Here is a 26,622-nt window from a genome sequence, read left to right as displayed (position 1 = left end):
TCAGAATTTTTGTACCACTGCTCTTCAATTAAAAGAGAAGGTGCAAAAATAGTGAAGGTTCCGCCCCCTTCCCACACTGAAAATGTTCATGCAATCTTATCACTACTGGCATTTCAATTTGTATTATTGATGTTGTTGTAATTATACATGTCTTAACTGTGGTTATGGAGCATTGGATGAGAACTGAAGAATTCAAAATCGCTGCCACTGGCACAAACAATCTGAGACAAAAGGTAAACTGCGTGCGAGACTTGACCTTGTGTCGTCTAATCTTACACGCCCTCCTCATTTCTCTCACACACACAAACACAGACAGACTCCGAAATGCAAGTGCTGACGTGGTGAAATAACACATTAATAATTCATAAAACAACCAATTTCAACTCCCTCAGTCCTTATTTTGCTTTCTCTTTTTCTCGCTGCTGTGCTTTACAGATCAATATTTCGAGGTGTAAAGTAGTAACAGGGGCTACAATGCGATGATATGAATGCACATGAGCTACTTTGAATCCTCTGAAACAAGTGAAAGGATAGAAAACCAGAGATAGATAATACAGTACAATCAAACCGGCAGAATTCACCGATTTTGACAAGTGTCTTCGTCTGCTGCATCCTAACAATGAAATACAGACCCTAGGAGACAGATGGTTTTTAACCTAGAAATAGAGAATAGACGCGCGCATTTGTTAAAGAGACAATTATGAATTCAGCCTTGGGGTTTGGCGCGTGATCAAATCGCTGTGCCTCTGTGATGTTTCCGCAGCTTTGATCTCCCTGCGTTAACTCTTTGCGTGCGGCCGCCTCGTGCCCGCGGTAGCCTCGGCCTTGGTTACAGGCCCATATGATCCATGAGTGCTTCCTGTTTGGCCTCCAGGCAGGAATCACTGAAATCGTTTTGGCATGCGAGTTGTGAAGCAGATTCTCCTCACAACTGTAGGGCCCCGGGTTGAGGCCTTTACATATACAGAGCTTGATTTCCTTTTCAATACAGCTGTGACAGGTTCATGATGAGAGGAGGATAAGTTTATCTGCCGTCGCATGTCAAAGCGTTTCTGAGCAAAAATGCACAGGTTTTCTTCAGACTGTTTAAAGTGAGTTCCTCAGTCTGGAAGATGCTCATGTTATCTATGTGTTTGTGTAATGCACTGATATCACACACAAACTGTATATGGGTTTGGTTTAGAAGTAATATCAGCACCAACAGCCTGCCTCTCAGACCGTGTCTTTCAGCACCATGGAGAGCGACAGGCCCACATTCAGAAAGCAGCCTGTGCCCCACTGAATATTTCATTTACTCAGCATTACAGGTCCAGGGTGGTATATGCTTCCAAGGAATCATAAAAAAGTAAAAAAAAACACACGCATAGTTATTCACACACACTCTTAAATCGTCAGTTTCATAGTCACACCGAGGTAAGACTGATGCAGTCTGATACAACAGCCACTCATAAAGGTTATAATGATCAGCTTTCGTTGAAACTGTTTAAGAGAGGTTGTTCATTCAACTTTGAGGTCATTTTGGTGGATGTAGTTTGCGGTGCCGTTGAAACGTATTGTGTTATTCAGAGAAGTTTTTTTTCTATTTACCATTGGTGTGGACTCAAAAAAGTCACAAATGTGATGGCTTCAGAATTTTGAAGATGGCTTCAAAATCAAGCAAAGGCTTCATTTGGAATTTAACACCAATGACTCTGGACTTTACGCGGACTTGAGCATTTTGACTTAAATATACTTAAAATCAACTTTCTCGATGCCTATAGATTAAAAAGTGTGTTATTCATAAAGTTTGCCACAAATCAATTAATTTTATAAATCAACTAACTTTAACGCTATTCTCTTCAGGTCGACACTTAATTCCCCAGAAGTTTTTAACAAAATAATCATTTAATTTTAATTCTTTTAACAAACTTATTTTATCAAAAAAATTAAAAAAAAAAAAAAAAAACATTTTTGCAAATAAGATATATAATACTACTCTGTTACTCACATTATGGTTTGTTTAGGACCCAAAACCTAAACCCAAAGTTTAGGGCTTGGTTGGCACTGGACTTGGCATTTGATTACAAAGACTTGAGGTTTACTTGTGACTTGGTCCCACCTCTGCTATTTACAGTGTTTCTGTTTACCAACACTGAGGTAGCTATACAACGATAGTGTGTAGTTTAATTCAGTACTTTACAAATGAGGGACAGATCGTTTAAAATACTCTGTGGGAGTATACTAAAATAAAAATATAGTCAGTAAAATATTTATTGGGATGACTGACATCTGAGGTTTTACCCTCACTCGTGAACAAGACCCAGACACTCGAAGTCCTTCACTTGGGGCTGTAACTTGCTCCCCACCCAGAGAGACTAATCCACCGCTTTCCGGCAGAGAACCATGGCCTCAGACTTGTAGGTGCTGGCTCTCATCCCGACCACGTCACTCCCCAGTGCGTGCCGAATGTCACCGTCTGATCAAACATCGGAACCATATCATCTGCAAAGAGCAGAAAAGCCATTCTGAGGTCCCTTTACCGGCTGTGGCCTGATATCCTGTCCATGAAGACCGCCAACACAATCGGTGCAAAGGAACAACCCTGGAGTCCAACACCCGCTGAAAACATGTTTGAATTACCGTCCGGAATATGGGCACAGCTCATACTCCCGCAGAACCCCCCACCATTGTTTAGCAGTTAAAATACAAGAAATCAACATACTTGACAGTTTTATAGTAAATAAAATTAATTATTACCGAATCTCAATCAAACTGCAACATAAATTTGGGAAGTATGCTTTTTTGATTTGTTGTCGAGAGTCAGATGAAACGATTAATACCAATCTCATGTCGATAAGTGAATATGAAGCTACAGCCAGCAGTCTGTTAGCTTAGCATAGCATCCGAGCATCAACTTTTCAGTAATTGTTTGATGAGAAATATGACCTGTAGCAGACAGCTGATATTTTTTTCTCCTCCTCCTGTCTGATTCTACCTCTTTCTGCACGGTCAGCAGAGACACTCTCCCACAGAAACACAGGTGATGTTTTGTCTGTGGATGCTCAGGACTGTCTCTTCTTTGTTGCCCTCTCTCTCACTCTCCTGCTCTAGCACGCTGGCGGCCATTTAATGAAATGGTAATCTTGTCACGCTGTTGCACGGGTGGTTTTTTTTGTGTGTGTGTGTGTGTGTGTGTGTTCTTTGATCCGTCTGTCATATGGTCTTACAGCTGTGTGCTGACATGATTACAAAGGCCTGGCCAGATGTGCTGGCCAGCTGTCTATGACACAGACTTTGCTTTTGTTTGTGTGTGTGGGAAGTATAAGAGGCAGCATATTGTCATAATGACAAGGGCAGGTTCAGAGACAACACCGCTTCTCACTCAAGTTTTTTTTTCTTCTAACAGCGCCTGTGGATGTGCTTGTTGTGCCGTGTGAGTGCGTCTGAGAACGTAAGCAAGAATACGATTGGCTCACGACATTGGCTTCATTCAGCGCTTCCCACTTCACTGACACTTGAGCCCACCAGGGAAATGTTTGTGTGTGTGTGTGTGTGTTTGCGATAGAGATGGAGAACGTGGTTGCACTCCTTATATGGTCATGTAGTTTGGTTAGGAGCGAGTGCGTTTGCAACAGAATGAATCAGAGTGCTGTTACATCAGAGGTACGGGCAGGCGGGATGGATCACTTGCACTCTTATTGGAACACACACTTCCGTTTCAGTGTGTGTGTGTGTGTGTGTGTGTGTGAGAGAGAGAGAGAGAGAGAGAGAGAGAGAGAGAGAGAGAGAGAGAGAGAGAGAGAGAGAGGAATGACAGAAACACACATACTCAGATGGCCTACTTTTCAGCAACATGGGGATGAAAAGACTGTTATGCAGCAGTGAGTGCGGGTTGTGCAGAGAGACGCGTTGTGAATGAATGGGAGTGGATGGACAGAATACAGTACAACTACTCAATTTATTACTTTGTCAAATCATTTGATCAAAAATACGTCCATATTCAACATCACAAAGAGGAAGTGAAGCACTCTGATACTGCTGATGTTTCTCAAAGCTTTGCTCAGGCCAAAAACCATAAGGTTTTGTCAATAAGAATCATTTCATCACCATGCATAAAAAAGGTACTTTTTGTCCAGCCATGGCTCACACGCAAAAGATTTTGAGCCTCTATTGTCCCTCCATAAACACACACATATATTCTGAACTATCCACCAAGTATGCACAGTATAAAGCAAAAAGAAAGAGTAAAAGTGATTAAACTAGCACAATTGAATTGCCACGTTTTAATTAGGTCAAATGCCAATGACAGCTGTTTCCACCAGTTAAAAAAAAGAATTGACCAATCACTGCTTAGTGATTCAAAAATGGGAAGGTCATCTTCCTACCTAGCTAGCCAGCGAACCAACACTGCATGATGCAGTGGAAATGTGGCAAAAGATTTCTGTTCTCGTCCTCCTGTGCAGCACTAACCTTAAACTCCTGTTATAGAATCAGACCTGTAGGTTACTACGTAGAAAATAATACAAAATAATATACATAGAATTGGTGTTGATAGAGTTTTCTCCCTTTCCTTTAGGAACATTTCAAGGCCAGTGGGTTGGCGGGATGCGGCACGGCTATGGAGTTCGCCAGAGTGTCCCCTACGGCATGGCGGCCGTCATCCGCTCCCCGCTCCGTACCTCCATAAACTCTCTCCGCTCCGGTTCGGAGCACAGCAACGGCACAGCTCTGCTGGACCGGACCGGGGCGGTGGTCCCCGGTCCCCCTCCCGTTCCCGGCACTTTGACCACCAGCGTCTCCATGTGCAGCACGGGCAGCAGCGGCAGCAGCCCCGCCGTGTCTCGCGGGGGTTTCGTGCTGACGGCACACAGCGAGGCCGAGCTGCTGAAGGGGAAGAGGAAAGGCGGGCTGTTCCGGAGGTCCATCCTGTCCGGGCTCAAGCTGAGGAAGTCCGAGTCCAGGAGCTCCCTGGCCTCCCAGAGGTCCAAACAGAGCTCGTTCAGGAGCGAGGCTGGGATGAGCACCGTGTCCTCTGCTGCATCTGATATCAACTCTACTATCAGGTAACAACAGGAAAGATGATGTATAAGTTGAATGAACAGAACTGCTTTGTTTCCCTACATATTATTATGTCGAAATTATCTTTTACCCTGCGTTGATATGATTTCCTTGACCCTTCCTCAAGAATCCCAGAATCCTGAAAATGAAAACTCATTAAAAAACAAAACAAGCAACTCTTTAATAATTGGAGAGAAGAGTGTCTCATATCAACTCTGTCCTGAGGTAATGGAACGAATGAAAGTGGGAAGGAAGGTGGCGTGAGAGGACAAGGAGGGATGACGTACCGAAAAGAGAAGCCGTCCTTCATGTGGAGGACAATAAGGCAACAACAGGCACCTGTCCTACATAAGTGTCTGTAAAATGGATTGGCACGCGATCCAAAGGGCCCAATTGGTCATAAAGGTCAGCTTACTGGTCAGCTGGCCTGATAAAAGGTTTACATTGTGATTTCCAGCGATAAGCCTGTTGTCTTCGTCTCTCCGCTCCGCTGTTGTCCACTCGGTTTTCTTTGGACAGATCAGCTCGTAGTCAGACACAGAGCGGACGTGCAGCTGGGTTCATCGTGAAAACAGCAGCGTCCTTGACTTGAATGTGTTGAATCAGTCGCGTACCGCTGGAAAGACTTGGTGTAGAATTCCAAGTACGCTGGATTGAAAAGGCACCAGTTACTAGACGACACGAGTCAGCAGCTCTTAATCCTATTTTTTCCCCCATTCTACTGCTGTACAAGTACAAATAAAAGCCTCCGAGGGCTCGTGTATGAATGCAAGATCAAATACAAAAATTGTATGTAATGTATTGCGATTAATCAATTATTTACCAATGTGTTAAATATTCTTCTCATTTGAACATATTATAGGGCTAAATCTTCTGCCGGGGCCAGTGAAAACATACTAAAGGGAAGTAGAGATCTAATTAATGGGCCAGAGGAGGCGAAACGAAAACAAGCTTGTGAATCCTCGTTGAGCAAAACACTTCTTATTCCCTACCAACTTCAGAAGGACTGAAGTGGCTCACCATGAGGGAGCGTTAAACCAGGGGTTGGTGTCATATGAATAGACAGGGACAAGGGAATAAGGGGGGAAATATCTGTGAAGCACTGTGACTGTATTGTCAAGTTCTGGACATGTACATTCTTCATAAGACATCCTGAAAAAAAGAAGAGTTTTCCATTTGGGATTCTGGGATTTGATCTCTAATTTAAATATATGTTTCAGGACTGCTTCCAGTTTTTATGCTAAGCTAAGCTAACCACTTCCAGATTCCAGCTTTATTTTAATGCAGAATCTGGTAGAGCTCTCATAGCTTGCCTGTAGGATGTAAGATTATTGACTGAACACACCAGCCAACCCAATGCGACCTTTCACCTTTCCAGTCTCGGAGACGCAGACGCAGAGTTGGCCGCCGCAGACGACGACGTGGACGCCACGGCAACGGAGACCTACTGCGGGGAGTGGAAGAACGACAAGCGGACCGGATTCGGTGTGAGTCGGCGCTCCGACGGGCTCCAGTACGAGGGGGAGTGGCTTAGCAACAAGCGCCACGGCTACGGCTGCACCGCGTTTCCCGATGGCACGAAAGAGGAAGGGAAGTACAAACAGAACATCCTGGTGAGCGGCAAAAGGAAGAACCTCATCCCACTCCGGGCCAGTAAGATCAGAGAGAAGGTGGACCGAGCCGTGGAGGGAGCACAGAAAGCAGCCGACATCGCCCGGCAGAAGGCGGAGATCGCTCTGTCCAGGTAGTGGCCTTATGGTGGTTTGTGGATGAGTCTGTCTCTCTTGTGTTTGTCATTTCCCTCCATTCCTTTGGAAGATGTAAAAGTCTAGTTTGTGTGTGTATGCTGACTAGGTCACTGCTAACGTATAATCTAAATTGACATAGCCCTTGAACGTCCCTGATATCCCTATAGTCCCTATATCCGCACAAACGTTTCTGCCAAAGTTAGACTGATTTTCTTATTGCACACGAGAGATTTCTCTTTTTGTGTTTTGTTTGTTTGCCTCTTTGTTCTTGTTTGAAGTGGATGGGGCTAAATTGGAAAAGGTCATGTCTTCTTCTGCATACCAATCAGGATTTAGAAATATGCGCCAGGTCAAGTAAACCTGTAAAGTCAGGTCATACATTATTGCAGATGCTCCAACTTGCCAAAGCTTATGGAACTTATGGTCTGCTGCATAAAACACTACGCTGCGATGATAAGCATTTATAATTAATCAAACTATTGATGCAACTTTTTACAGTTTCCTCTTTGCACCTATGACCGTTAACAAGTAAGCACACAGTGCTGCACTTCTCTAATGGTACTAATAGCTTCACTCGCCTCACTCGCCTCTTTCTTCACATTTTCACAAGAGGTGTTCAGTACATGTCCAAACAAATCATTAACACAAAATCTTCAAGCTGAACTGACTATACTGAATCACCATTGTCACTGACTGAATCGGTAGCTTTCTATCAGAATCAGCGCTGAATGTTGCAGCTGTATGAGCGGTGATGCCTTCACTGACTGATAGTGAAATGCAGTTGAACGGTGATGCGATTGCTTGGGTTAGAAAAAAAGTCAATCAACTACAAAGTCAGTGACTTCGAAATGATTCAAATCAGCAAAGTCATTTTGTTACGTCCATTTCTAATATTCCTCACCTCCCATTTTAAGCCTCAGTTATTCTCCCAAACGGACGCTTACATGGACATGTGCGGACATCACGAACGCCTCGTAGTTCCGTTTACTGTCCGCTTAGAGTCAGATGAAAATGGGTGACATTCGGGACAAGGGAGTTGGGTGTGGCTGTGTTCACATTGCCATTGTGTGCGTGGCCTCCAGTACATTACATTCAGTGTCAACAAACAATAGTTATAATAATAGTAGTATTCCTTCCTGTGGACTTTGCGAAACGCTTTGTTTGGATCTTGTAAGGTGGCAATGATCCACTGGTATTCATCTCCCCACTTCTCTCTGCAGTAACGTTGTGGAATTTTGGCTGGATGTTCACCATCTTAAGACATCAGGCCCCATGTCAGCGATGGATAGCTTCTCCCTCCATAGGTGATTTGATTCATTAAGGTCATAGCTATGTCTCATTGTTATGAGTAGCTGCTTGTGGCACTACTGTACACGGCTAAAAAAAACAACTACAACAGCTATTCAGGCTACGGACGCAACAATAACCGTTTGTGTGCAAGACCAAAATAATGTTTCACATCGATCTGTATTTATTGTTAATTTTGGGTTTAGTCTAATTTATTGGATTTGGGATTCAAGGACAACTGCTCGTAATTTGGAACCCTACACTTTACTGATGTCTCCATGTGTATGAATCAATGGAGGAGTTGGCTCTACACATGTAAACCCTTGTGGATGGCCCCATTCAACCATTATAATTGAGATCAATGACAGATTAAAAACAGGATTAGGGTTAAGAAGAAAGTAGGGTTAAGGAGGTGATGGTACAAGTGAAACAGCAAGCGAAGCGAGACCGTCAGAAGCTGTTAAGACTCTGATGAAGCTGCTCTGGTGAATGGAAATGAGAGCCGGCGCTCATTTTAACTGTGCTCATTGAACTAAGACAATGAGCACAGTTGGGGTTACGATGTTAATGGGCGTGCCCTGACCTTCTTTACAGCAGCATGAAACGTTTGGACCGGAATATAAAGCAACAATTTTTGTTTTTCAGCTCAGGACTCAGAAATTAATTAGCTGTCCTGGGACCTGTAGCCATGGATACACATCGATACCCTTGTCATGTGGGGACCCATCAGAAGTAGGCCTACGACCCATTTTGGTCCCAGACCTTGTTGTTTCAAGGAACCAGGTTAGAGGGCCATGGGCACAGTAGTTTTGTGGCAGCAGTTGCTGTCAAAGCTTCTTTTTCTAAACATTATGTGCAGATTGGACTCGCACGGCAAAGTTTGAATAAGAAAAATTAACAAGTGTCAAGGTGAACATTTGGATAATGAGTTCAATCTGTGGATACAAACTGAGCCAACAATTTGGCTGCTTGCTTCACAGGAATCTCATTCCAAAGTTGAATTTATATCCGCTAAAAGATGGTTTGCCTGAGCCAGTCACAAGTGAAATATCTATCTTAGTTCCCCACTGGCTGTATTGTTATTAAAACAGTATTTCTCTGATACCATAGCAACAGTCTTGACTATAATCTGCTAAAAGTGATTTGATATGATGTATTTAATATGGCGTAAAGGTTAGGGAACCATGCTTAAGGAAAGAAAAAGTTAATATAAGAGTTAAATGGACTTGTACTTTAAGTCAGAAGTTTAAGTACAACCCCTGGTAAGATCTACTACTGCAAGGAGTTGATACAAGGATCCTTACCAAGCAGCTCACAAACCACGAGCAGAGCAGATCTCTGGTTAAGCTAACAAAGCTAACAATCTAGATGAAAAGTAGTGTGAAGTTGATTTACCTTAAAATAAATGATCGGCTTAGGCCCAGATGTTTCTTTCCTGATGTAAGTCTATGGGGGAAAAAAAGTATTTTTAGGCCTTATATTATCAGGTGAAGAACCCGGAAATTGTAATTCCACTATGTAAAATTTGCTTCCAAGCTCAGCACTCTTCCTGGTGGCTTTCAACAGGCATAGAGAAAGAGTGCAACAAAGCCCCGCCCACACTGATGGGGAATACAATCCATCGCTCTCCATTGTCGTTGTATTGCATACATTGAATACATTGGGGGATGTAGGGGGAATGAGAGTGGCTTCAATCCTCTCATGTAACATTCAGCTTGAAAGCAAATATGCGTATATATACCAAAATGTCAAACTATTTGTTTAAGGTGCTGGTCATTTGCAGGTGTACAGATTACATCTTTAGACAAATAACAACAATATTTGGAAGTTTGTCGTCACGGGCTTGAGTTTAAAACAAGAAAAATACGTGTAAACTCCTCTGACTTTCACTTCTAAAACTAAAGGTTTGATTATGACTCATATTATAAAAGGAAAAAATAAATACTTTTATTAAAAGTAATTATTCCCCTTTAGCTTGGAAAATTAAATCTATTTGGATTTTTTTCTCCATTTTGGGTTTTTTTATTTGCTGGAAGTGTGTTAACCAAGCCTAAATTTCAAACCTGGACTGTGTGGATATTTGCTACAATATCAACCGGTGACTTGTATTTCAACACTCAACAACGGAAAAGAAGCAGATACTGTAACTTAAGCATTATCCACGAAGATACTTGGCCTCTATTGGGTTATGTTGTAAAACAGATGCCCTGTCCTGCAAAGGAAAGATATGAGCAACAATCGGGATGAACGGCTGCAGAGCGAAAGCAGCCTCAGATAGCGGGATAGTGACACTGAGTTTGTGAATGAAACCGGCTGTCTGAAAAAAGGGGGATCTGATTAGCAGCTGACCTTGAACCAGATCAATAATGTGACACACGCCGACATCATGGTCGATAACTGTAACTGACATGTATGTACAGTTTATGCATTCCTGTTGGCACGTGTTCGAGGGAAGAGCCCCCGTTAAGATGCAGATGGACAAGCTCGTCAGGGAGAAAAAACACAGGAGTGTGTCCAAGAGTCGCAGAGATGAAGGGAGTGTAGAAGTGTGAGTTAGAGAGAAAGAGACAATAAGAAAGTGAGATGGAAAAGGAAGGGTGAGAGAGATTTCTGCATTATGCCAACAATGGCAGGCAACCTGAGAGAGAGCAGAGAGGCTCGCACACACACACACACACACACACACACACACACACACACACACACACACACACACACACACACACACGCACACATAAGCAAGAGGTTACACGAGTCGAATCATTAAAGATCCAATCCTATTAGTCCTGACGACAGTCTTCTGCTGAGGCCACAGCTCGCTACAGCCGCTCACCTAACTCAGCTCACACTGTTGATATAGAAAGAGAAGGAAAGGAGGAAATGTAGACACATTAGAGTTCATATATTACGGCAATTAGATGTCTCCCCGCCTATATGCTTCTGTGTTTTTACGTTGCGACAGATTGAGACCTCGAGCGCTGTTTTTGTTAGGTTGTAAAATACGGCAGCCTGTCAATTTGAATATAGTCTAACGTCAGTGCTTTCACAGTTTGAGCCTGTCAGCAAGTGTTTTACCGTAATACTGTAATGTCCCTCGCAGATTTCAACAGAGCATTAAGTCAAGTATCCTGTTTTAAAGCGTGGTTCCCTGGTTCACGTCCTCTCAAGTGAAATCAGTGTAGTCGAGTATGAATTATATTTTGAAAAATATTTGTCTCGCTGTGTGTACCTCCACAGTAACAGCTTCACTCTTATAAGGAGAGAACTCCCAACATGAGTCCGTACTACAGTACGTAAAGAGTTTATCGGTGTGATTTATCCTCGCTGTACTAATGGAGTATGTAGGCTGTAATATAGATTTATTAATATACAAAGCGGGTAACCCATTCCTCCAAACAGATCGCCGATGCAAAGCAATAAACAGCCAAACAAATATACACATTTTCTTTTCCCACAGAAAAGCATTCTTTTGTGGTTTTATGAATGTGAGCCCTCACGTAATACACCACAAAATCTTTCCACGGACAGACAGACGGAAATAAAAACACCTGAGGTAGTTCCTGCTACACACTGCGTCTCCAGGAACACATTTTGCCATGATGACTCACACACAGACTCACAAGGTGAAAACTCTTCTCTTTGTAGATGAGGAAATCATCAAGTTTCCTCCCTGTGATACAGACATCGGTCCTACGTATTGGTAAAACACCTCAGTACCACAGTGTTGGAGTTGTTGGAGGGCATATTTCTGTTGCTTTAGCGGAAGCTAGCTGTTTCCCACTGCTTCCTGTCTTTGTGCTAAGCTAGGCTGAACATTTTATTACTCAATACAGAGAAATTAAATTGTTCTTTTTTATATGACAGAAAACAAGCAAGTAACTTATAATTAAGACGTATTCTTTGAAGGTATAACATTTTACTTAAACTAGCATTATTTCATTGTCAAATTAATTGTGATACTTTCATCAATCATTGAACACATGGACAAGATATTCATTATGGCATTTATCTGACAGCAAGTTGTATTTCTCAAAGGTACAACCACATTTCCCACAACCCCACTTTCACCTAGGAGGATGCTGTTCCCTGTCCCGTGTGAAACGAAAGGTTTGAATTATTTTTGGGGTGGGACAGAGTGTCCTTGGTTAAAGTAGGGAGCCACTTTTTGCATGCTTAAAGCAGGTAAACACTGATCTCAACCTATTAAGGGCAGTCAGAGTAGCGGAGGAGAGGCAAGACCGAGAGTCTACAGCCATGCTAGCGGCGCTGTGAGGCAAAGCACCACTCAGGTGCTCTACTTGCTGGTGAGGGAGGACAATAACTAAAGGTCAGCGGAGTATCAAAGTTATAGGCTTCATCCTATGGGGACCATGAATGTCTGTACATTCAGCTCAAGCCTAAACTATAAAGTAACAGTTCAATTAAATTGATATTATTTGCTTTGGTATTTTTGCCATATACAGATATGCAATGATGATTTCTGAATGATATGTATGTTGATGTTGTCCACGGTCAAATCTCCATTTAAACATGTGACGAGACGATATGACATACTGTAGCTAGTCCTGAGAGCTTTCTTTTGAAACTCTACTTTCCCATTACAATAGCCTAAGTAAGTAAGCCCTTGCTGGCACTGGGGCATGTCCTAAATACTTACGCCACTGGATCTGGTAGGGAGGCAGGTAGTTCATCCAATCATTTTATTCGGGCCAAAGGACATGAGTGGACGAGCTTATTTCAGTCCCGCGACAGCCAAGAATACCAGATTTTTTTCTTTTTCCCTCAGAGCATTTGGTTTATTGATTGTTGTTGAATGTAAAGGGAATTTCAACAAATATAAGAAGATTACTCACTCTAGCTTTAAGCTGCTCAAGGGATCTTTGTGTTTTGCCAATCATTTTAGAGCTGAGGTCAGCAACACCTTGAGAAAGGCACTCAAGACTGCTGAGTCTCAAAGTAAGATGCACATTTGAACTAACTCCATGAAAATGGTGATGCTCTGAATATTTGTCAAGTTCAGTGCAGACGTTCCAGGGAGGCGATGCGGGTTGCCATTTTTCTCTGATAATGGCGAGAAGAAAACAAACGTTGGCACTCTGTTATGATCCGAACTGTACAGTACATACAGTACAGTTGTAGCCTGGTCTATAAATCAACTATTTCTCTGTGGTACACACATGCGCAGACACACACAGAAATGTCTAACCCAGATTCAGACAGCAGCATAGCCCGGAACAGGACAGCCTCTCCCTCTCCCTCCCTGTGTCCCAGAACAGTGCAGCAGGGTATTTCCTTGTGGAACACCAGGAGAACACCCTGAGAGGTGAAACACAGTCACAGGATGTTAGCTGCAGATACTCTTGGAGCTAAATGAAAGCAATCTGGTTCAAGGATGATGCAGCACTTTGTCCAACTTTCCTGGAGTGCGTGTGTGTGTGTGTTTCTAAATATGTTCATAGGCTTTTTATGAACGTTTACACAACTTCTTAACGTCGATTCCATGTCAGGAGGCAGAGAGGTCAAAGGTCAGGTTCGGCTCTAAATCCCGGAGCTGGTAGAAAGTCTGTGGCAGCTGTCCACGTGCCTGATGTTACAGTAAATCCCATATTTGTATGTGTGTGTATGATACCAGGCGCATATGTGCCCTGATCACTGCGGTCACATGTGCTATTGTAACTGATGTGGCGTCAGGGCTACCTGTGATTAGTTGGTTGTTGTTGTTGTTTGTGATTAGTTGGCACCAGATAAACACACCAGTGACTCACTGTGCTGTGTGGACGGAGCCATTCACCGCAATCCTGTGACCTGGTTTCATCAGCGAGCAACAAACACACACACACACACACACACACACACACACACACACACACACATACACTATAAGCAGTGATGCACACCGGAAAGCTCGTTATTCAGGTATGAATCACCCTCATCAGCTGGTTCAGAGTAATGACAGAGATGATGGAGGAGCTTAGCATGAGTCCTGGATTAGACTCTCTCTCCTCGCCTCACCTCAGCGCGACTGTGTTTGTCTTCCTGTGTGTGTTTGCGTGTATGTGTGTGTGTGTGTGTATCTCTTTCATCTAATGACTTTCTGTAACTCGCATCTTCTTTGCTGTCCGCCTTTATCTCCTTCGTCCTCTTGGCCTCCGTATCCCTGCTCATTCGCTCTGCCCTCTTAAAGGGGCTATATGTAGCATTTTAAACCTCCACATACCTTTGTGTAAGTGTAAGCCATACTGTAGCTAAGTTGACCGTTCGCTAAACCCCTTCCCCGAACAGCAATTGTCCAATCCATAGAAATAGAATCAGTGTTGAATGGATTCACATTCAAATCAGCGTAGCAGGAAAATGTAGTGGCGGACATTTTAATATTTTGTATCGTTGCCATTGCAATTGTTGTAGCTGGCTAACTTCCATATAAACTATAACCGACTTACAGAAAGTCAGGGAGGTTTTGCAGTAATGACTAAAACGAGCAGTGGAGTCGTAAAGTTACGAACAGTAGGGAGCCAGATGAGTATAATTTTTAATAATTAAAGTTAATGCTTCATCCACACACTCTTGTCGCAACATTGGAATGCACATTGCTATTGCCAGATGATGTTCACATTCTGTAGTGTGGAATTAGCAAGCTAGCTAACTAACTAGCCGTACGCTAGTTAGCTAGCTAATTCCACAATTCTTTAATATTATGACAATATTCAATTTGCAGTTATATAGAAGAGGGGAAAGCAGCAAATCGTCACATTTGAGAGGCTTGAATCAGTATGTTTGGTATCTTTAGCCACACTGGGGGCGTGGCTCTGGGGATGGCAGTCTGTCGGTTTGATCCACCACTTTGGTCCAGATTGAACAACTTTTAAAATAATTGCCATGAAATGTCATACAGACATTCATTGTCCCCAGAGGATGAAGCAAATTGACTGTGGTGATTGCTTGACTTATTATTACTCTAATGCCCCCATGAGGTGAATATTTTTAATATGCCCATTAGATGGTGAACATTATGGGCCTGCTAAACAGCCCAGTATGAGACCAGAGCGGAGACAATCTGCATCTCTATTTAATGCATCCATTGCGTGTGGCTCTTAAAATTACAGTTCGACCATCTCTCTCTTAAACTCTGTTCCTTTGTGTCATAACCTCCCCCTTTTTTTACTTTTCGCTTTTATGTAGAGGTTGTCAATCTTTCGGGCTCTGATAATAATTCATTGATGTTGAATAAGTAACCCCTTTTAACTCCATCTTCTTTCTTCCCTTTCAGTCTCTCCCCATGCCTTTCTATATCACACCCTCTGTAGCTCTCCTTTGTCACACACTCTCTTCCCTCCCTCCTCATCACCTCGCTACTTTCTCTCCTCTTGCCATACATCTGCAACTCTTTTTTTTTTCTCCTTTCCTTTGGACAGAATGTTGTGTGTTGTATCACCAAGCCCCCATTGAACAGGCATCTCTTTTTCTCTCCGGGCAGTTGAAATTCATCCTGAAACAGGTTGCTCCCTGGGATGGTAGTGGGACTGGAACTTGTGTGTGTGAGAGAGAGAGAGAGAGAGAGAGAGAGAGCGAGAGAGAGAGAGAGAGAGAGAGAGAGAGAGAGAGAGTTTTGTGGCTTGGTGTGAGCACCAGGGTGAGAGCAGGTTGTGCCAAGAGTACGTTCGCATGGGAAGCGGTTTATTCATGACCTTTAAACCTTGGGAATATGAGACTCCTGTCAAAATTTCTACATGCGATTATGTCATGTGAAACAGGAAGACAGTCTTCTCTCTTCTCACACCTCACCTCCCCCACAGCCAACAGGCGCGCACTCACACACACACACACACACACACACACACACACACACACACACACACACACACACACACACATGGTGGTGTTGAGTATACTGTGGGCCCTGGCATAGCAGCGCTGGCAGAGAGTGCAGCGAGGGGCAAAGAGAAACATTGAGGCAGCGAGAGGGAGAGAAAAAATCAATAGCCATCGACATGCAACACTGCATCAAGACTGTTACTGCCCAGAGAGAGAAAGGGGGAGGAAGGGATGGAGAGGTTATTTTACACGAGTCGAGAGCCCCTCGAAAGACAGCGATAGATAGGCGAATGGAAAGAGGGAGACAAAGGTGAGAGTAGGGTTGTAATTGAGAGAAAAGATCTATTTGATATAACCAGAAAGAGAGAAAGAGAATGAGAGGGAGGGACAAGAGGCGGATGAAAAGGGGATTGTGATAAAGATGGAAGGAGCAATTAGGAAGAGGCATAAAGGAACATGGGAGGAAATAAAAGAAAGAGGGAGCGAGTTATGAAAAGGAGGCTGAAAAGGAGCAGTTAGAGGGATGAAGGAGATGTGAAAAGCCCCACAGACAGGCAGAGAGATGAATTATTTTGTGAGAGTAAACACATTTTCAGGCAAATGATTAAACAGATGAATACAATACATACTCTATGTAATAAAGACGTTACCGTGTGAGGTATCGTGTAATGTGTCATGCTGTTCATAGTGTTTGTGTGTGTGTGTGTGTTTTTTTTTTTCTCACCGTCTGGCTCAGGTGTCTTTTATAATAAGATTCGTCAGCCACGACAACACACAATAGAGCAGATGACTCAGATATGAATGGAGGGGTGTACGCTGCATGCTCTTTTCATAAAGGTACCTGAGAAGAAATGATTTACAGTCGCTCAATGAGGATGTGACTGCATGTAGATGTATCATTTGAGTTCCTATAAAAAATGTCCGATCAATATCAGATCTTAGCAGCTGCGATTGAGAATTGGTGGGTCATCTTCCTAGCTAGCTAGATACCTTTAATCAGTATGAAAAACAGGAAGTTAGCAGGTCCTATAGCAACCACTGCCACAGCGCCAGTTTTAACAGAAAATGATGTCGGTGGGTTGGATTTGTCACGTATTGGTTAGGGCGAAATAAATAAAAGAACCCCACCTTCCTGAAGATATCATCCACATCCACACCAAGCCAGCTAATTTTGGAAACACAGTTAGCATGTGTAAATGATGTGCGCTGATCACGCCGTCATGACCCACGCCTTCCGCCGCGGTAGCAAAGCGTCCACCCTCAAGTTCAGGTCCCCCCACCGGCTAAGCCGTCTCCATGTTGAGAGCCGTGTGGATGCAATCCCTCAATCATAGATATGCTCGGAATTTGGAACCGGTAGGACTCGGCATGCAAAAGACACATTGTTAAGATGTAACTACTCTCAATGCCAGAGGACCAGACAAAAGGGTCAGAGTTGAAACCTATGAATATTAGTTTATCTAAGGAGCAAATTAAACCAACAATTTTACAAACTAGCTATCTAGCTAACGCTAAATTGGCAGTTCTTGATTTAATAGATTTTGTTCTTCTTTTAATACCACATGGTTGCGCATGCAGTGCTTTTTTTATGCTAACCGGCCGCTCTCGCACAACCAGCAGCGCCTCACAGCTCCAAAAACTTCGCCGTAAATTCCCGAATAGCCATTATTCGGATAAACTGATCAAATCACACATTTAAACTGTTACTTCCTCACCTGAAAAAGTATTAAAACTGAATAACAGCATTTTAATTTAAAATATTAAAAACAAAAACAAACTTCTAGCGAGTAATGGTAAGTTATCTTACTACCGCTCTAAAACAAGCATGAGATTACGAAATGGTGCAACGTGGAAGTGGCCTAGTTCAGGCGAAGAATATGGTGAATACAAAGCTAATTGAGGTGAACTGGTTGCCTAATGAGCCTTGTGTGTATTGAAACTTATGTTGATAACTTTATATTTATATCAGTGAAAAACTAAAATACTGTGTTGCATTGTTGGCACCTTTATTGTTCCAAAGGTCAGTTATTGTATTTTTTATTTCTCTTTTACCTTCAGTACTTTTGGACAATGTTTTTCTATTCTATTCAGCTCTTTTGAACAAGGATGCCTTATCTCCTTTCAACCCCGCTGCACTTTTTTTTCCTCAAAGGAATTTGTTTTGGACACCACTGCCAGCGAATGATTCTGAATGTTCAAAGTGAAAAGTTTGATTTATTTATTCGACTCTGCACCGTCTGTTTCCCTGTCTTCTGTGCGTCAGGACGGCTCATGCGCAGGGTAAAGCAGAGGCCGCAGTGGGAGCAGCTCAGAAAGCCCAGGAGGAGAGTCGCATGGCGAGGGTCACCGCCAAGCAGTTCTCCCCTTCCTTCCAGCACCCAGGAAATGGTGGGCACACACAACTCACCGAAATCACAAAAGGCACATTTACTCACATGTCCATAATTAACAAACCCAGCTAAGCAGATATATAGTTAACACGTGTGACTTCACATGCGTGAAGAAACAAAACACACACGTGTGTGTGTGGGATGGGGATAAAGGTCAGTGTTAACCACCCTCCAGCTTTGTGTATCTGCCTCTGTCACTCACACCTGTACAGCACCGCAGGTAGCCAACCCACAAGAACATGCACTCCTGAGCGCAGTGACACGCACACACACACACACACACACACACACACACACACACACACACACACACACACACACACACACACCCTGACTTCATTGCTACTGTACACTCCCACACACGGATACCTACGATGACAGTGATTGTTATTTTGCGATCCATTCTACTCTCAGCGGCTGTCTGTTTCTATCGCGAGGACATCTATGTCAACAAGTACCAGTGCTGACATTCTGTTTGGGCTGGTGCGTACACATCCTGGGCATCATCATGTGTCTAGCCTTTTCCTTTGCATTTGTTTGCAGATAAAAACTAAGGGACTGCAGAAATGATTAGGATTAAAAAAAAATGTATCATCCCAGATTCACTCTTCCGTTGGGAGATTTATAGTAAAAAAAAAAAAAAAATGTTTTAAAAGATTAAATAGTTACATCACGAAGATGGCGTTGCGTTTTTTACATTTTTTTTACGATGCACTCTTTGGACCAGCCGTCTGGAGTAAACATGACATTTGTCATGTTTGCTATAAATTGTGTTGCGTTTTTTGTTGACGGTGGGGTCCAAAGAAAATATACTAGTGTTGGAGGGGGGTTACGCTTTAAAAAAAAATCCTCATTGTTCACTTTCATTCAGTCTCCAACATGTTCGGAAATAATATGCATGTCATCATTGGAGGTACTGATACTTGCGCTCACATTTAAACAAGTAGTATTTGTCACGTAATGCCAACAAGCACACAGACAGCTTCATAGCTTCCACCGCCTCCCAAAAATGTCCGTCACCTTTCTGATGTCATCTGTCCTTTGCAGGCATGGAGGTGCAGCGCCCCAAACGTCAGGTGTCCAGTGAGGTGGATGGCGAGGGGCTGTCGAGTAGCGTCGGCACCGCCGACAGCCCCGACCTCTATGTGAAGAGCACGGGCTCCGACGACCCCTCGAACGACGCCGCCACCCCTGACCTCAGCCCCCCTTCCTCCTCACCGCCCCACACGCCGCCTCCCCCCGCCCGGCCGTCCCAGCGCAGCAAGAGTGCCCGCTTCCACCGGCAGACCGCCGTGGACCACGGGGACAAGAGTAAGGACGGTGAGAAAGGTGGGGGAGGAGGGCAGACGGAGATCCAGGTAATGGTGGAGGGGGGAAGCGGGGGAGTCGAAGGCGGCGGAGGAGGAGTAGAAGGAGGGAAGGGGGAGCACCCACGGGCCGATAGCTGGAGCGAGGACAAGAGGAGGGGGGTGTTGTCAAAAGGGGGAGGTGGGCTCAGCGGACGAGGAGCGAGCCGGACCAACGGACACAAACACAGCTCCTCCAATCACAAGTCTCGGGAGCATGGATCATCCAATCACAGACAGGCCAGAGGGGACAGGTGGACGGAGTCGTCCTCGTCGGCCTCTTGGACGTCGGGGCACAGGGGCGTGCACGGTCGGGGGGGGCGGCTGCTGGAGCAGGATGAGGAGAAAATGAGCAATTATGAGATGGAGATGAAGCCTTTACAGCCCAGAGACTCCACTACCCACAAGCCCCATGGGCACGGGGAGGAGAGGCCCGGGCACAGTCATGCTCACGGAGAGGGACGCTCACACACAGTGCAGCGGCAGAGGCATAAGAACCGAGACGGGAGGGAGGGAAAAGAGGGGAAAGAAGGGGGTAAAGACTCAGCGCACAAGCTGGACAGAGCGGGGGAAAAGATGGATTCACGACCTCTGCGTCGGGACCTCACCCTCTCCCCCCCCCTGAAGTCCTCCCCCATCACACCGGAGCAGCAGGACCACAGCCTCATGCAGAGCAAAGGCAACTCGGTAAGACTCATACCGAGCACACCAGCTCTGGTACACAAATACAACACCCAACAAACTCTGAAAGATGAGATTAAAGCTGCACAGGATTTTGCATTTCACAAAACTGCTGGTGTCCTCAACACGACACTGCAATTTACTCTCAGGCACTTCGCATAGTCACTGAAATCCCCTCTGGTGCGCAGGCAGTTTGAGTTGAAATTTAAGAGTAAAATACAAAATGGGCTCTTAGCAGTACAAAACGCACTTTTTCCAGAACTCACCTCAGTGAACAAATGATCATTGCCTTCACCTCAGCAGCCACTGTGAACAGCAGACCGCCAAAACATTTTCCGAAAATTCCATCCGTGCAGATTTTAATCTCTGCCACAACCAGACCTCACTGATGAACTCTCGACCCTGTGAATATTTCCTAGTTTAAGAAATTAGACTGGAAGATTAAACGGTTTTCTTGGTGCACTGTTTTTGGGGGGCATGACATCAGTAGGGAGCCAAGTGAACGGCTTCCACTCGTCCATGAATCCGATCCATTGTTCTTTTATTTGGCCTGCGTGAAAATATCTCACACAAAGGGCTACGAGTTCACGCTTTGACTCATCTCTAGATTGTTCTGCTGTAAGAGCATAATAGGTGCCTGCTGTTTTACGGACTTCTGTTTTGATCTTGCCCAACATCAGGGGGGTCGCTAAATCCAGCAGCTCATTTTGAACGTCTGGGTTCATCAAGGTTTCGTTTCTGGGCAGCTGCTCCGGACAATTCTGGGGCTGTGGATCATAGTTGCACATGCACTTGAACAGTTCTATAAAGTTTCCTTTATTGAGATCGTCCGCATTTCCCCTGTGTCTACGTAGACGACAACACAATATCCCAAACGACTTTAGATGGTCCCAGTTCCTCTTGTTAAGTGAATAGTCCATGGCAACACATTCCCCCAGCCAGCTTTGAAACTTGCCCAGTGAAACGGAGTGGGGCTTGCTCGTCTGGTGTTTTTCGCACGCCTGACATAGATGATTCCAGTCCACAAACCCCTCTCTCGCAAATGGGCACCTTTTACAGAAAAGCTCGTCCTTATTTACACTCTATTCCAACCAAGAAAACTGTCTATACCACTTCGATGAGAAGTCCTTTGATTTCCCGTTCTTGACAGGTCAGGGAGGTGCCTTCAAATTTGGTTGTGAAGGCGGTTCATCAACTGCAGAAAAATTGCAGAGTGAGTTTGAATTTATCAATTGTCATGCGATTTACCTACAATTTTGTGGGTTTTTTTAAACAAAATGTGTTTTGATCAAACTTGGCTGGGTGGGCCATTGAGTAAAGTGGGCTGGCCAGGCCCATTACTGGCTACGCGCCTGGTCTGAAACTCTGCATGGCTCTGTTTGGCCCTATTATCACCTTGGACAGCAGCTGTACGGTGCATTTGTCATATCTGTCATGTCACTGCCACACATTGATTTGACTAAAAGGATTTGTTGCCCACTGTCATGAGGATACATTCCATCCCCAGTGACATAACACAATGTTATCCCGCATATTAAGATAATCCTGGGGGAGAGGCACAAGGTTTAACCTTGTGAAATAAAGAAAGATTTTTTTGTGTGTGCTACGAGCAAGCAGGGGGAAGGATTACGCCGTTTTAATATCATTTTTTGGCTACGTCTTGACTCAGGCTGGTGGATGGCCCCAACCACGCTAATCCTGGATGATAGTACGGTCGCAGCATTAGCTAATGAAACCAAGTGAAAAATCAGCTGCAAGTGAAAGCCACACATTTTAAATACGAGCTCTCTCTCTCTCTCTCTCTTGCGCTCACACACACACTCACTCTATGTGTGTGTAAACTGTTAAACACAGTCCCACACTCCTCACACAACTTGCTCTCTTTGATTCAAATTTGTCTGCAGCAGTGTGATGACTGACACTGTGGATGAAGTTGGTTATTTAGTAGTTCAGTGGCTGCTGCTGCTACCTGCTATGTGAAAACATGAAGCCTAAAACACACCAAACACGGATACACAGGCGGAGAGAGAACCCCAGCGGTCCTCTCTGCACCTTAGTAACAGCAGACTGGCAAACTAGCCCCTTCCTCACCAGAAGGCCCCCTATTGGTTAACCGGCGCTCTGTTGCTAGGGAACAGCTTATGCCTTGCTTCAACGGCGGCCAATCGGTGGGCGTGTGTCAGTGACAGGGGGGCGGGGGGTGGGTGGGTGGAGGTGGTGTGTGTGTGTGTGTGTGTGTGTGTGTGTGTGTGTCTCTGTGTGTGTCTGTGTGTGTGTTTGTTTGCAGCCGCAGAGAAGCAAGTGAGATTTGTGTAAGACAGGTTCACAGCACACAAAGATACTATCACAGTCTGATATATATGCTGCAAACACCATGCTAACACTGGGGCTGCTCACACACACACACACACACACACACACACACACACACAAAGGACCTCTTTTTACCAATCAATCAATCAATCAAACTTCATTGATATGGTGCTTTTTGCGCAAGATTGCAATACAAAAGTGCATTACATAGAAACAAAAAAAAAAGCTTACTTTTTTTTTACCTTATCGAGTATGAAGCCTCTGTACACTAGCACTGCATGTACAATAGCACTGCACCTCTGTGTCCACTCGATGACATGAACCAGTCGTCATCATGGAACACAGAAATGAACCTGCGTGCATCCCAAAGGCTCATATTTACGGGAACAACACCTCAGTGAGACGTGTCCCCAGACGACTGAGCCCTTCATGGCCCTCAATAACAAAAACTATCATGATGATGAAGAGATCTTGAAAGTAACGAAGTAGAATTACATTAAAGATGAAGGAACAGGTTCGTAGACACACCAGTAACTGTGAGCTAAAAATAATATCTTACGGATTTTTTGCTGAAAAATGTCAACAGATTGTGATGCCATCATCAACTCCGGATAGACATTAAAACCTGCTTCTCTATCGGTCTTAGTGGAAGATCATGGAAGAAGTGAAAAGGCCTGAGCCTATAATGAAGGAGTAGATTTAGCAGGGACACGTCTTTAAAGCGTGTTTGATGTTATCAGTTGCTGCTCCAGTGAGGGATATAAAAACCACAGGCAGAATCTTAAAATGTCCAAAGAAGAATCGACTTTAAAACAGATGTATGTATACATAATATGTCCTCGCCTGCTGACTGTGGCCAGCACACACGCTGCTGCATTTTGGCTGGTCTGCAGTTTATGTAAAGCTGTCTTAGGTGGGCCACAAAAGGAAGCATTACAGTACTGTAGTCAAGCCTGCCAGTGATAAAAGCAGGCAACCGTCTTTTGGCATCTGTGGCTGTACTTTTGCGGTATTTCCTAAGATGATGAAAGGCAGTGCTGGTGATATTAATATGCGAGCGTCAAAATTCAGACGAGGATCAAGACGCAGACCAAGGTTACTGGCTTGGGGCTTGATGTTTAGTGTCAAGGATTTAAAGTAACTGCACAAGTTCTGTCTCAGAGCCTGTGTTCCAATTATGAAAACTTCTGTCTTTGATCAGTTGTTGGAAAGTTTGTGACATAAAAGAGCGGTTGGAGGTATAGCGTGTCATTTTCACGTCTCATCCCCAGACCTGCACTGCCTAAACCTGCAGAATTGTTGAATATTTGCGTATGGTCTGCATGGCAATGAAAATGTGGTCCTAAAATGGAGCCTTGGGGCATCCCACAAGTCAATATTAGTAAAAGAGTGGTCACCAATGCCTCATTTTCAGTGCATGGTTCGCTTCGCCTTGATTCACTTTTGGTCCCAGGTCCATTTCTCTATTTTGTTTTCCAATAAGGATAGTACCCCCCCAGTCTAGAAGGGATTCTCAGCTGATCACCACAGTGACAATTGTCTCTGACAAATCAGTAGTCTGCAATGTTTTAACTCCACTTTATGGGCTCAGCTCGCTTGGAATTCAACCAAGGTGGAATCAAAAAAAGTACCAGTTACTGTTCACAACTTTTGCTAATGAAAAAGACAAAAGAGCGAGTCGAGTTGAGTAATTTGTGAAAACAGCTGCGTGCTGCTGCTGCTGAGAGATGAGAGTAAAACTGAACAAAACAGTAAATCTGTAGGCAATAAAATAAAAGATTAGAAGAAGAACAATAGTTTGATGAGTCACTGCGAGCAACCATTTTCACATTACACATTGTCATTTGATGAGTTATTCATTTAAAAATATGAAGCATTATTAATGTAGCTTTCCAATGAATTTTCTGAATCATTTTTTGAAAATGGCCTGAAGGATATAAGTTACTTTTCTTTAAGAGATGCTTCCCAGTGGCAGTTCTCAGTTCCGAGGGACGCCGGTAAGCAGGTAAATGATTTGTTCTTTGCCAGCAGTTCATCCTCAGGATAATAAGCATTCTGTTATAAAAGGTGTTTGGTAGGGTCAAGGGAGCTGGTGGGGAGATTAAATTGCATCTTTCTATTAACGACAGCAAAGTGGTTCATAGTAGTTTCCAGCAAAGGGAAAAGAACAACAAATGGGGGCTTACACTGTTTGTTCCGTGATTATACTTAACCTGATCTTTGTTATCTCTGCAGAGTACCGCTCTGTGCTCTGTGCATTTTAATGATTTCACACTCGGAGGATTAAGAATAAACCGGCTCTGTAAGTAAATAGTGGTTATTTAAAAAAAATAGGTTGCGAGTTCAGCAGTTTTGACGGCAAGTCTGCATTTTTACTTAGTCATACTTCAGGATTGAAGGAATAATGGTAGAAATGCTGATGTCAGAGTGCTGTACCAGTCTTAGAGATTAGAATAGATTGATTTAGAAATATATTGATGTCATACAATAACATAAATTACAACAATTATCAAAGACAGTGGGAGATTTTCCTAAAATTAATCAACCTAAACGGCTACACCTCCATACATTTCCTTTAAAAAAATAAAAAAAGAGTTCACACATGGGTGGATGGACAGGCCCGGGGGCCCAAATGTCACTTGAAGAGACGCGTACCAACCAGTAAGAGATTCAAAATGTCCATAAAGAAACATTAAACGACCACAAAGAGACACAAAAAGAGACACAAAGAGACCAAAGACTCTACAAAGAGATGCAAAACATCTGCAAAGAGACATTCATTGACTATGAAAACACAACACAACTACAGAGAGACTATAAAGAGGGGCAAAACAACGACGGAGAGACATAAAACAACTAAAAAGGAGACACAAAAGGACTACAAAAAGAGGCAAAACAACTACAAAGAGATGCGAAACGTCTATAAAAAGGGCAAAACAGCCACAGACAAAAAACAGCTACAGAAAGACCAAAACAATTACAAAGTGGCACAAAAACAACTACAAAGAGACTCAAAATTACCATAAAGGAACATAAAACAACCACAAAGAGACACAAAAAGAGACACAACGAGACCAAAGCAACAGTAAAAAGATGCAAAACAGCAGGAAAGAGACCACAAAGAGACATGCATTGACTACAAAAAGTGACAAAACAACCACAAAGAGACTTCAAACAACTTCAAAAAAGGCAAAACAGCCACATACAAAATACAGCTCCAAAAAGACCAAAACAATTACAAAGTGACACAAAACAACTACACAAAGACACAAAATGAGTACAAAGAGATACAAAACAACAACAAAAACACGCTGATGTTTCATCATTTCTGTGAAAATGGACATGCCATCTTACTTAATTCCCATAGTTTTTTTCTCACATTGAGTGCCGACTTAAAAGTATTGTGTGTAGCATTTCGAAGGATCTATTGGTAGTAATGGAATTTTATTACTCAACTATGTTTTCAGTGATTTCAGTATAATCACCTGAAACTCAAATGTTTTGTGTTTTCATTAGCTTAGAATGAGAGCGGGTCCTCTTCACAGAGTCCACATTGTTTCCACAGTACAGCCCACTGTAGTTCTCCGACACGCTTGTGAAATTGCAGTAATGTGATCCGCTGAGTGCAAAACCGCCCTCTGAATTTCGTTTCTCCTCAAGAGGGCGAAGAGAAGGTCCTGAGACATGCATGGTGTTATCACGGTTCTGAAGGAAGCAGAGGGGTGTTCAGTTGGTTGCAATCTGCAACCACACCACTAGATGCCAGTAAAATCTACACACTGGATTTTAAGTCCCGAGTTTTTTTCCTCCAAATTTCTGGTGAAAATTCTTTTGGGCTTTTGAAATGTGTAAACTGTAAATTACACCATCAAAACATTCTATCTAGCATGTTTTAGTGACTTGCTTCACAAGAATATGTTGGTGAAGCATTTCCCAGGTCAAATCTAAATGTACTCACTTGAGTCCTGGGTTGAATGTTCAGAATTGTTAAAGCAATAGTTTTGACAT

The 26,622-nt window shown here is 43.5% G+C and overlaps 1 protein-coding gene across 1 annotated transcript in view; it reads left to right on the top strand.

Moving 5' to 3' along the window:
- The window catches only part of jph3b (junctophilin 3b), a 41,444-nt gene that overhangs the window by 10,104 nt on the left and 4,718 nt on the right, over positions 1-26,622 (top strand). The window contains exons 2-5 of the mRNA XM_068731966.1: positions 4,556-5,042; positions 6,416-6,781; positions 18,148-18,272; positions 19,322-20,307. Of these exons, the coding sequence (XP_068588067.1) occupies positions 4,556-5,042; positions 6,416-6,781; positions 18,148-18,272; positions 19,322-20,307 (1,964 nt within the window). The remainder of the gene's footprint in view (positions 1-4,555; positions 5,043-6,415; positions 6,782-18,147; positions 18,273-19,321; positions 20,308-26,622) is intronic.

The sequence above is a fragment of the Cebidichthys violaceus genome, unplaced genomic scaffold (assembly GCF_023349555.1).
Source record: "Cebidichthys violaceus isolate CVI_PGR_0920_01 unplaced genomic scaffold, fCebVio1.0.p SCAF_55, whole genome shotgun sequence".
NCBI lineage: Eukaryota > Metazoa > Chordata > Actinopteri > Perciformes > Stichaeidae > Cebidichthys > Cebidichthys violaceus.
This window is presented reverse-complemented; position numbering and strand designations above follow the sequence as displayed.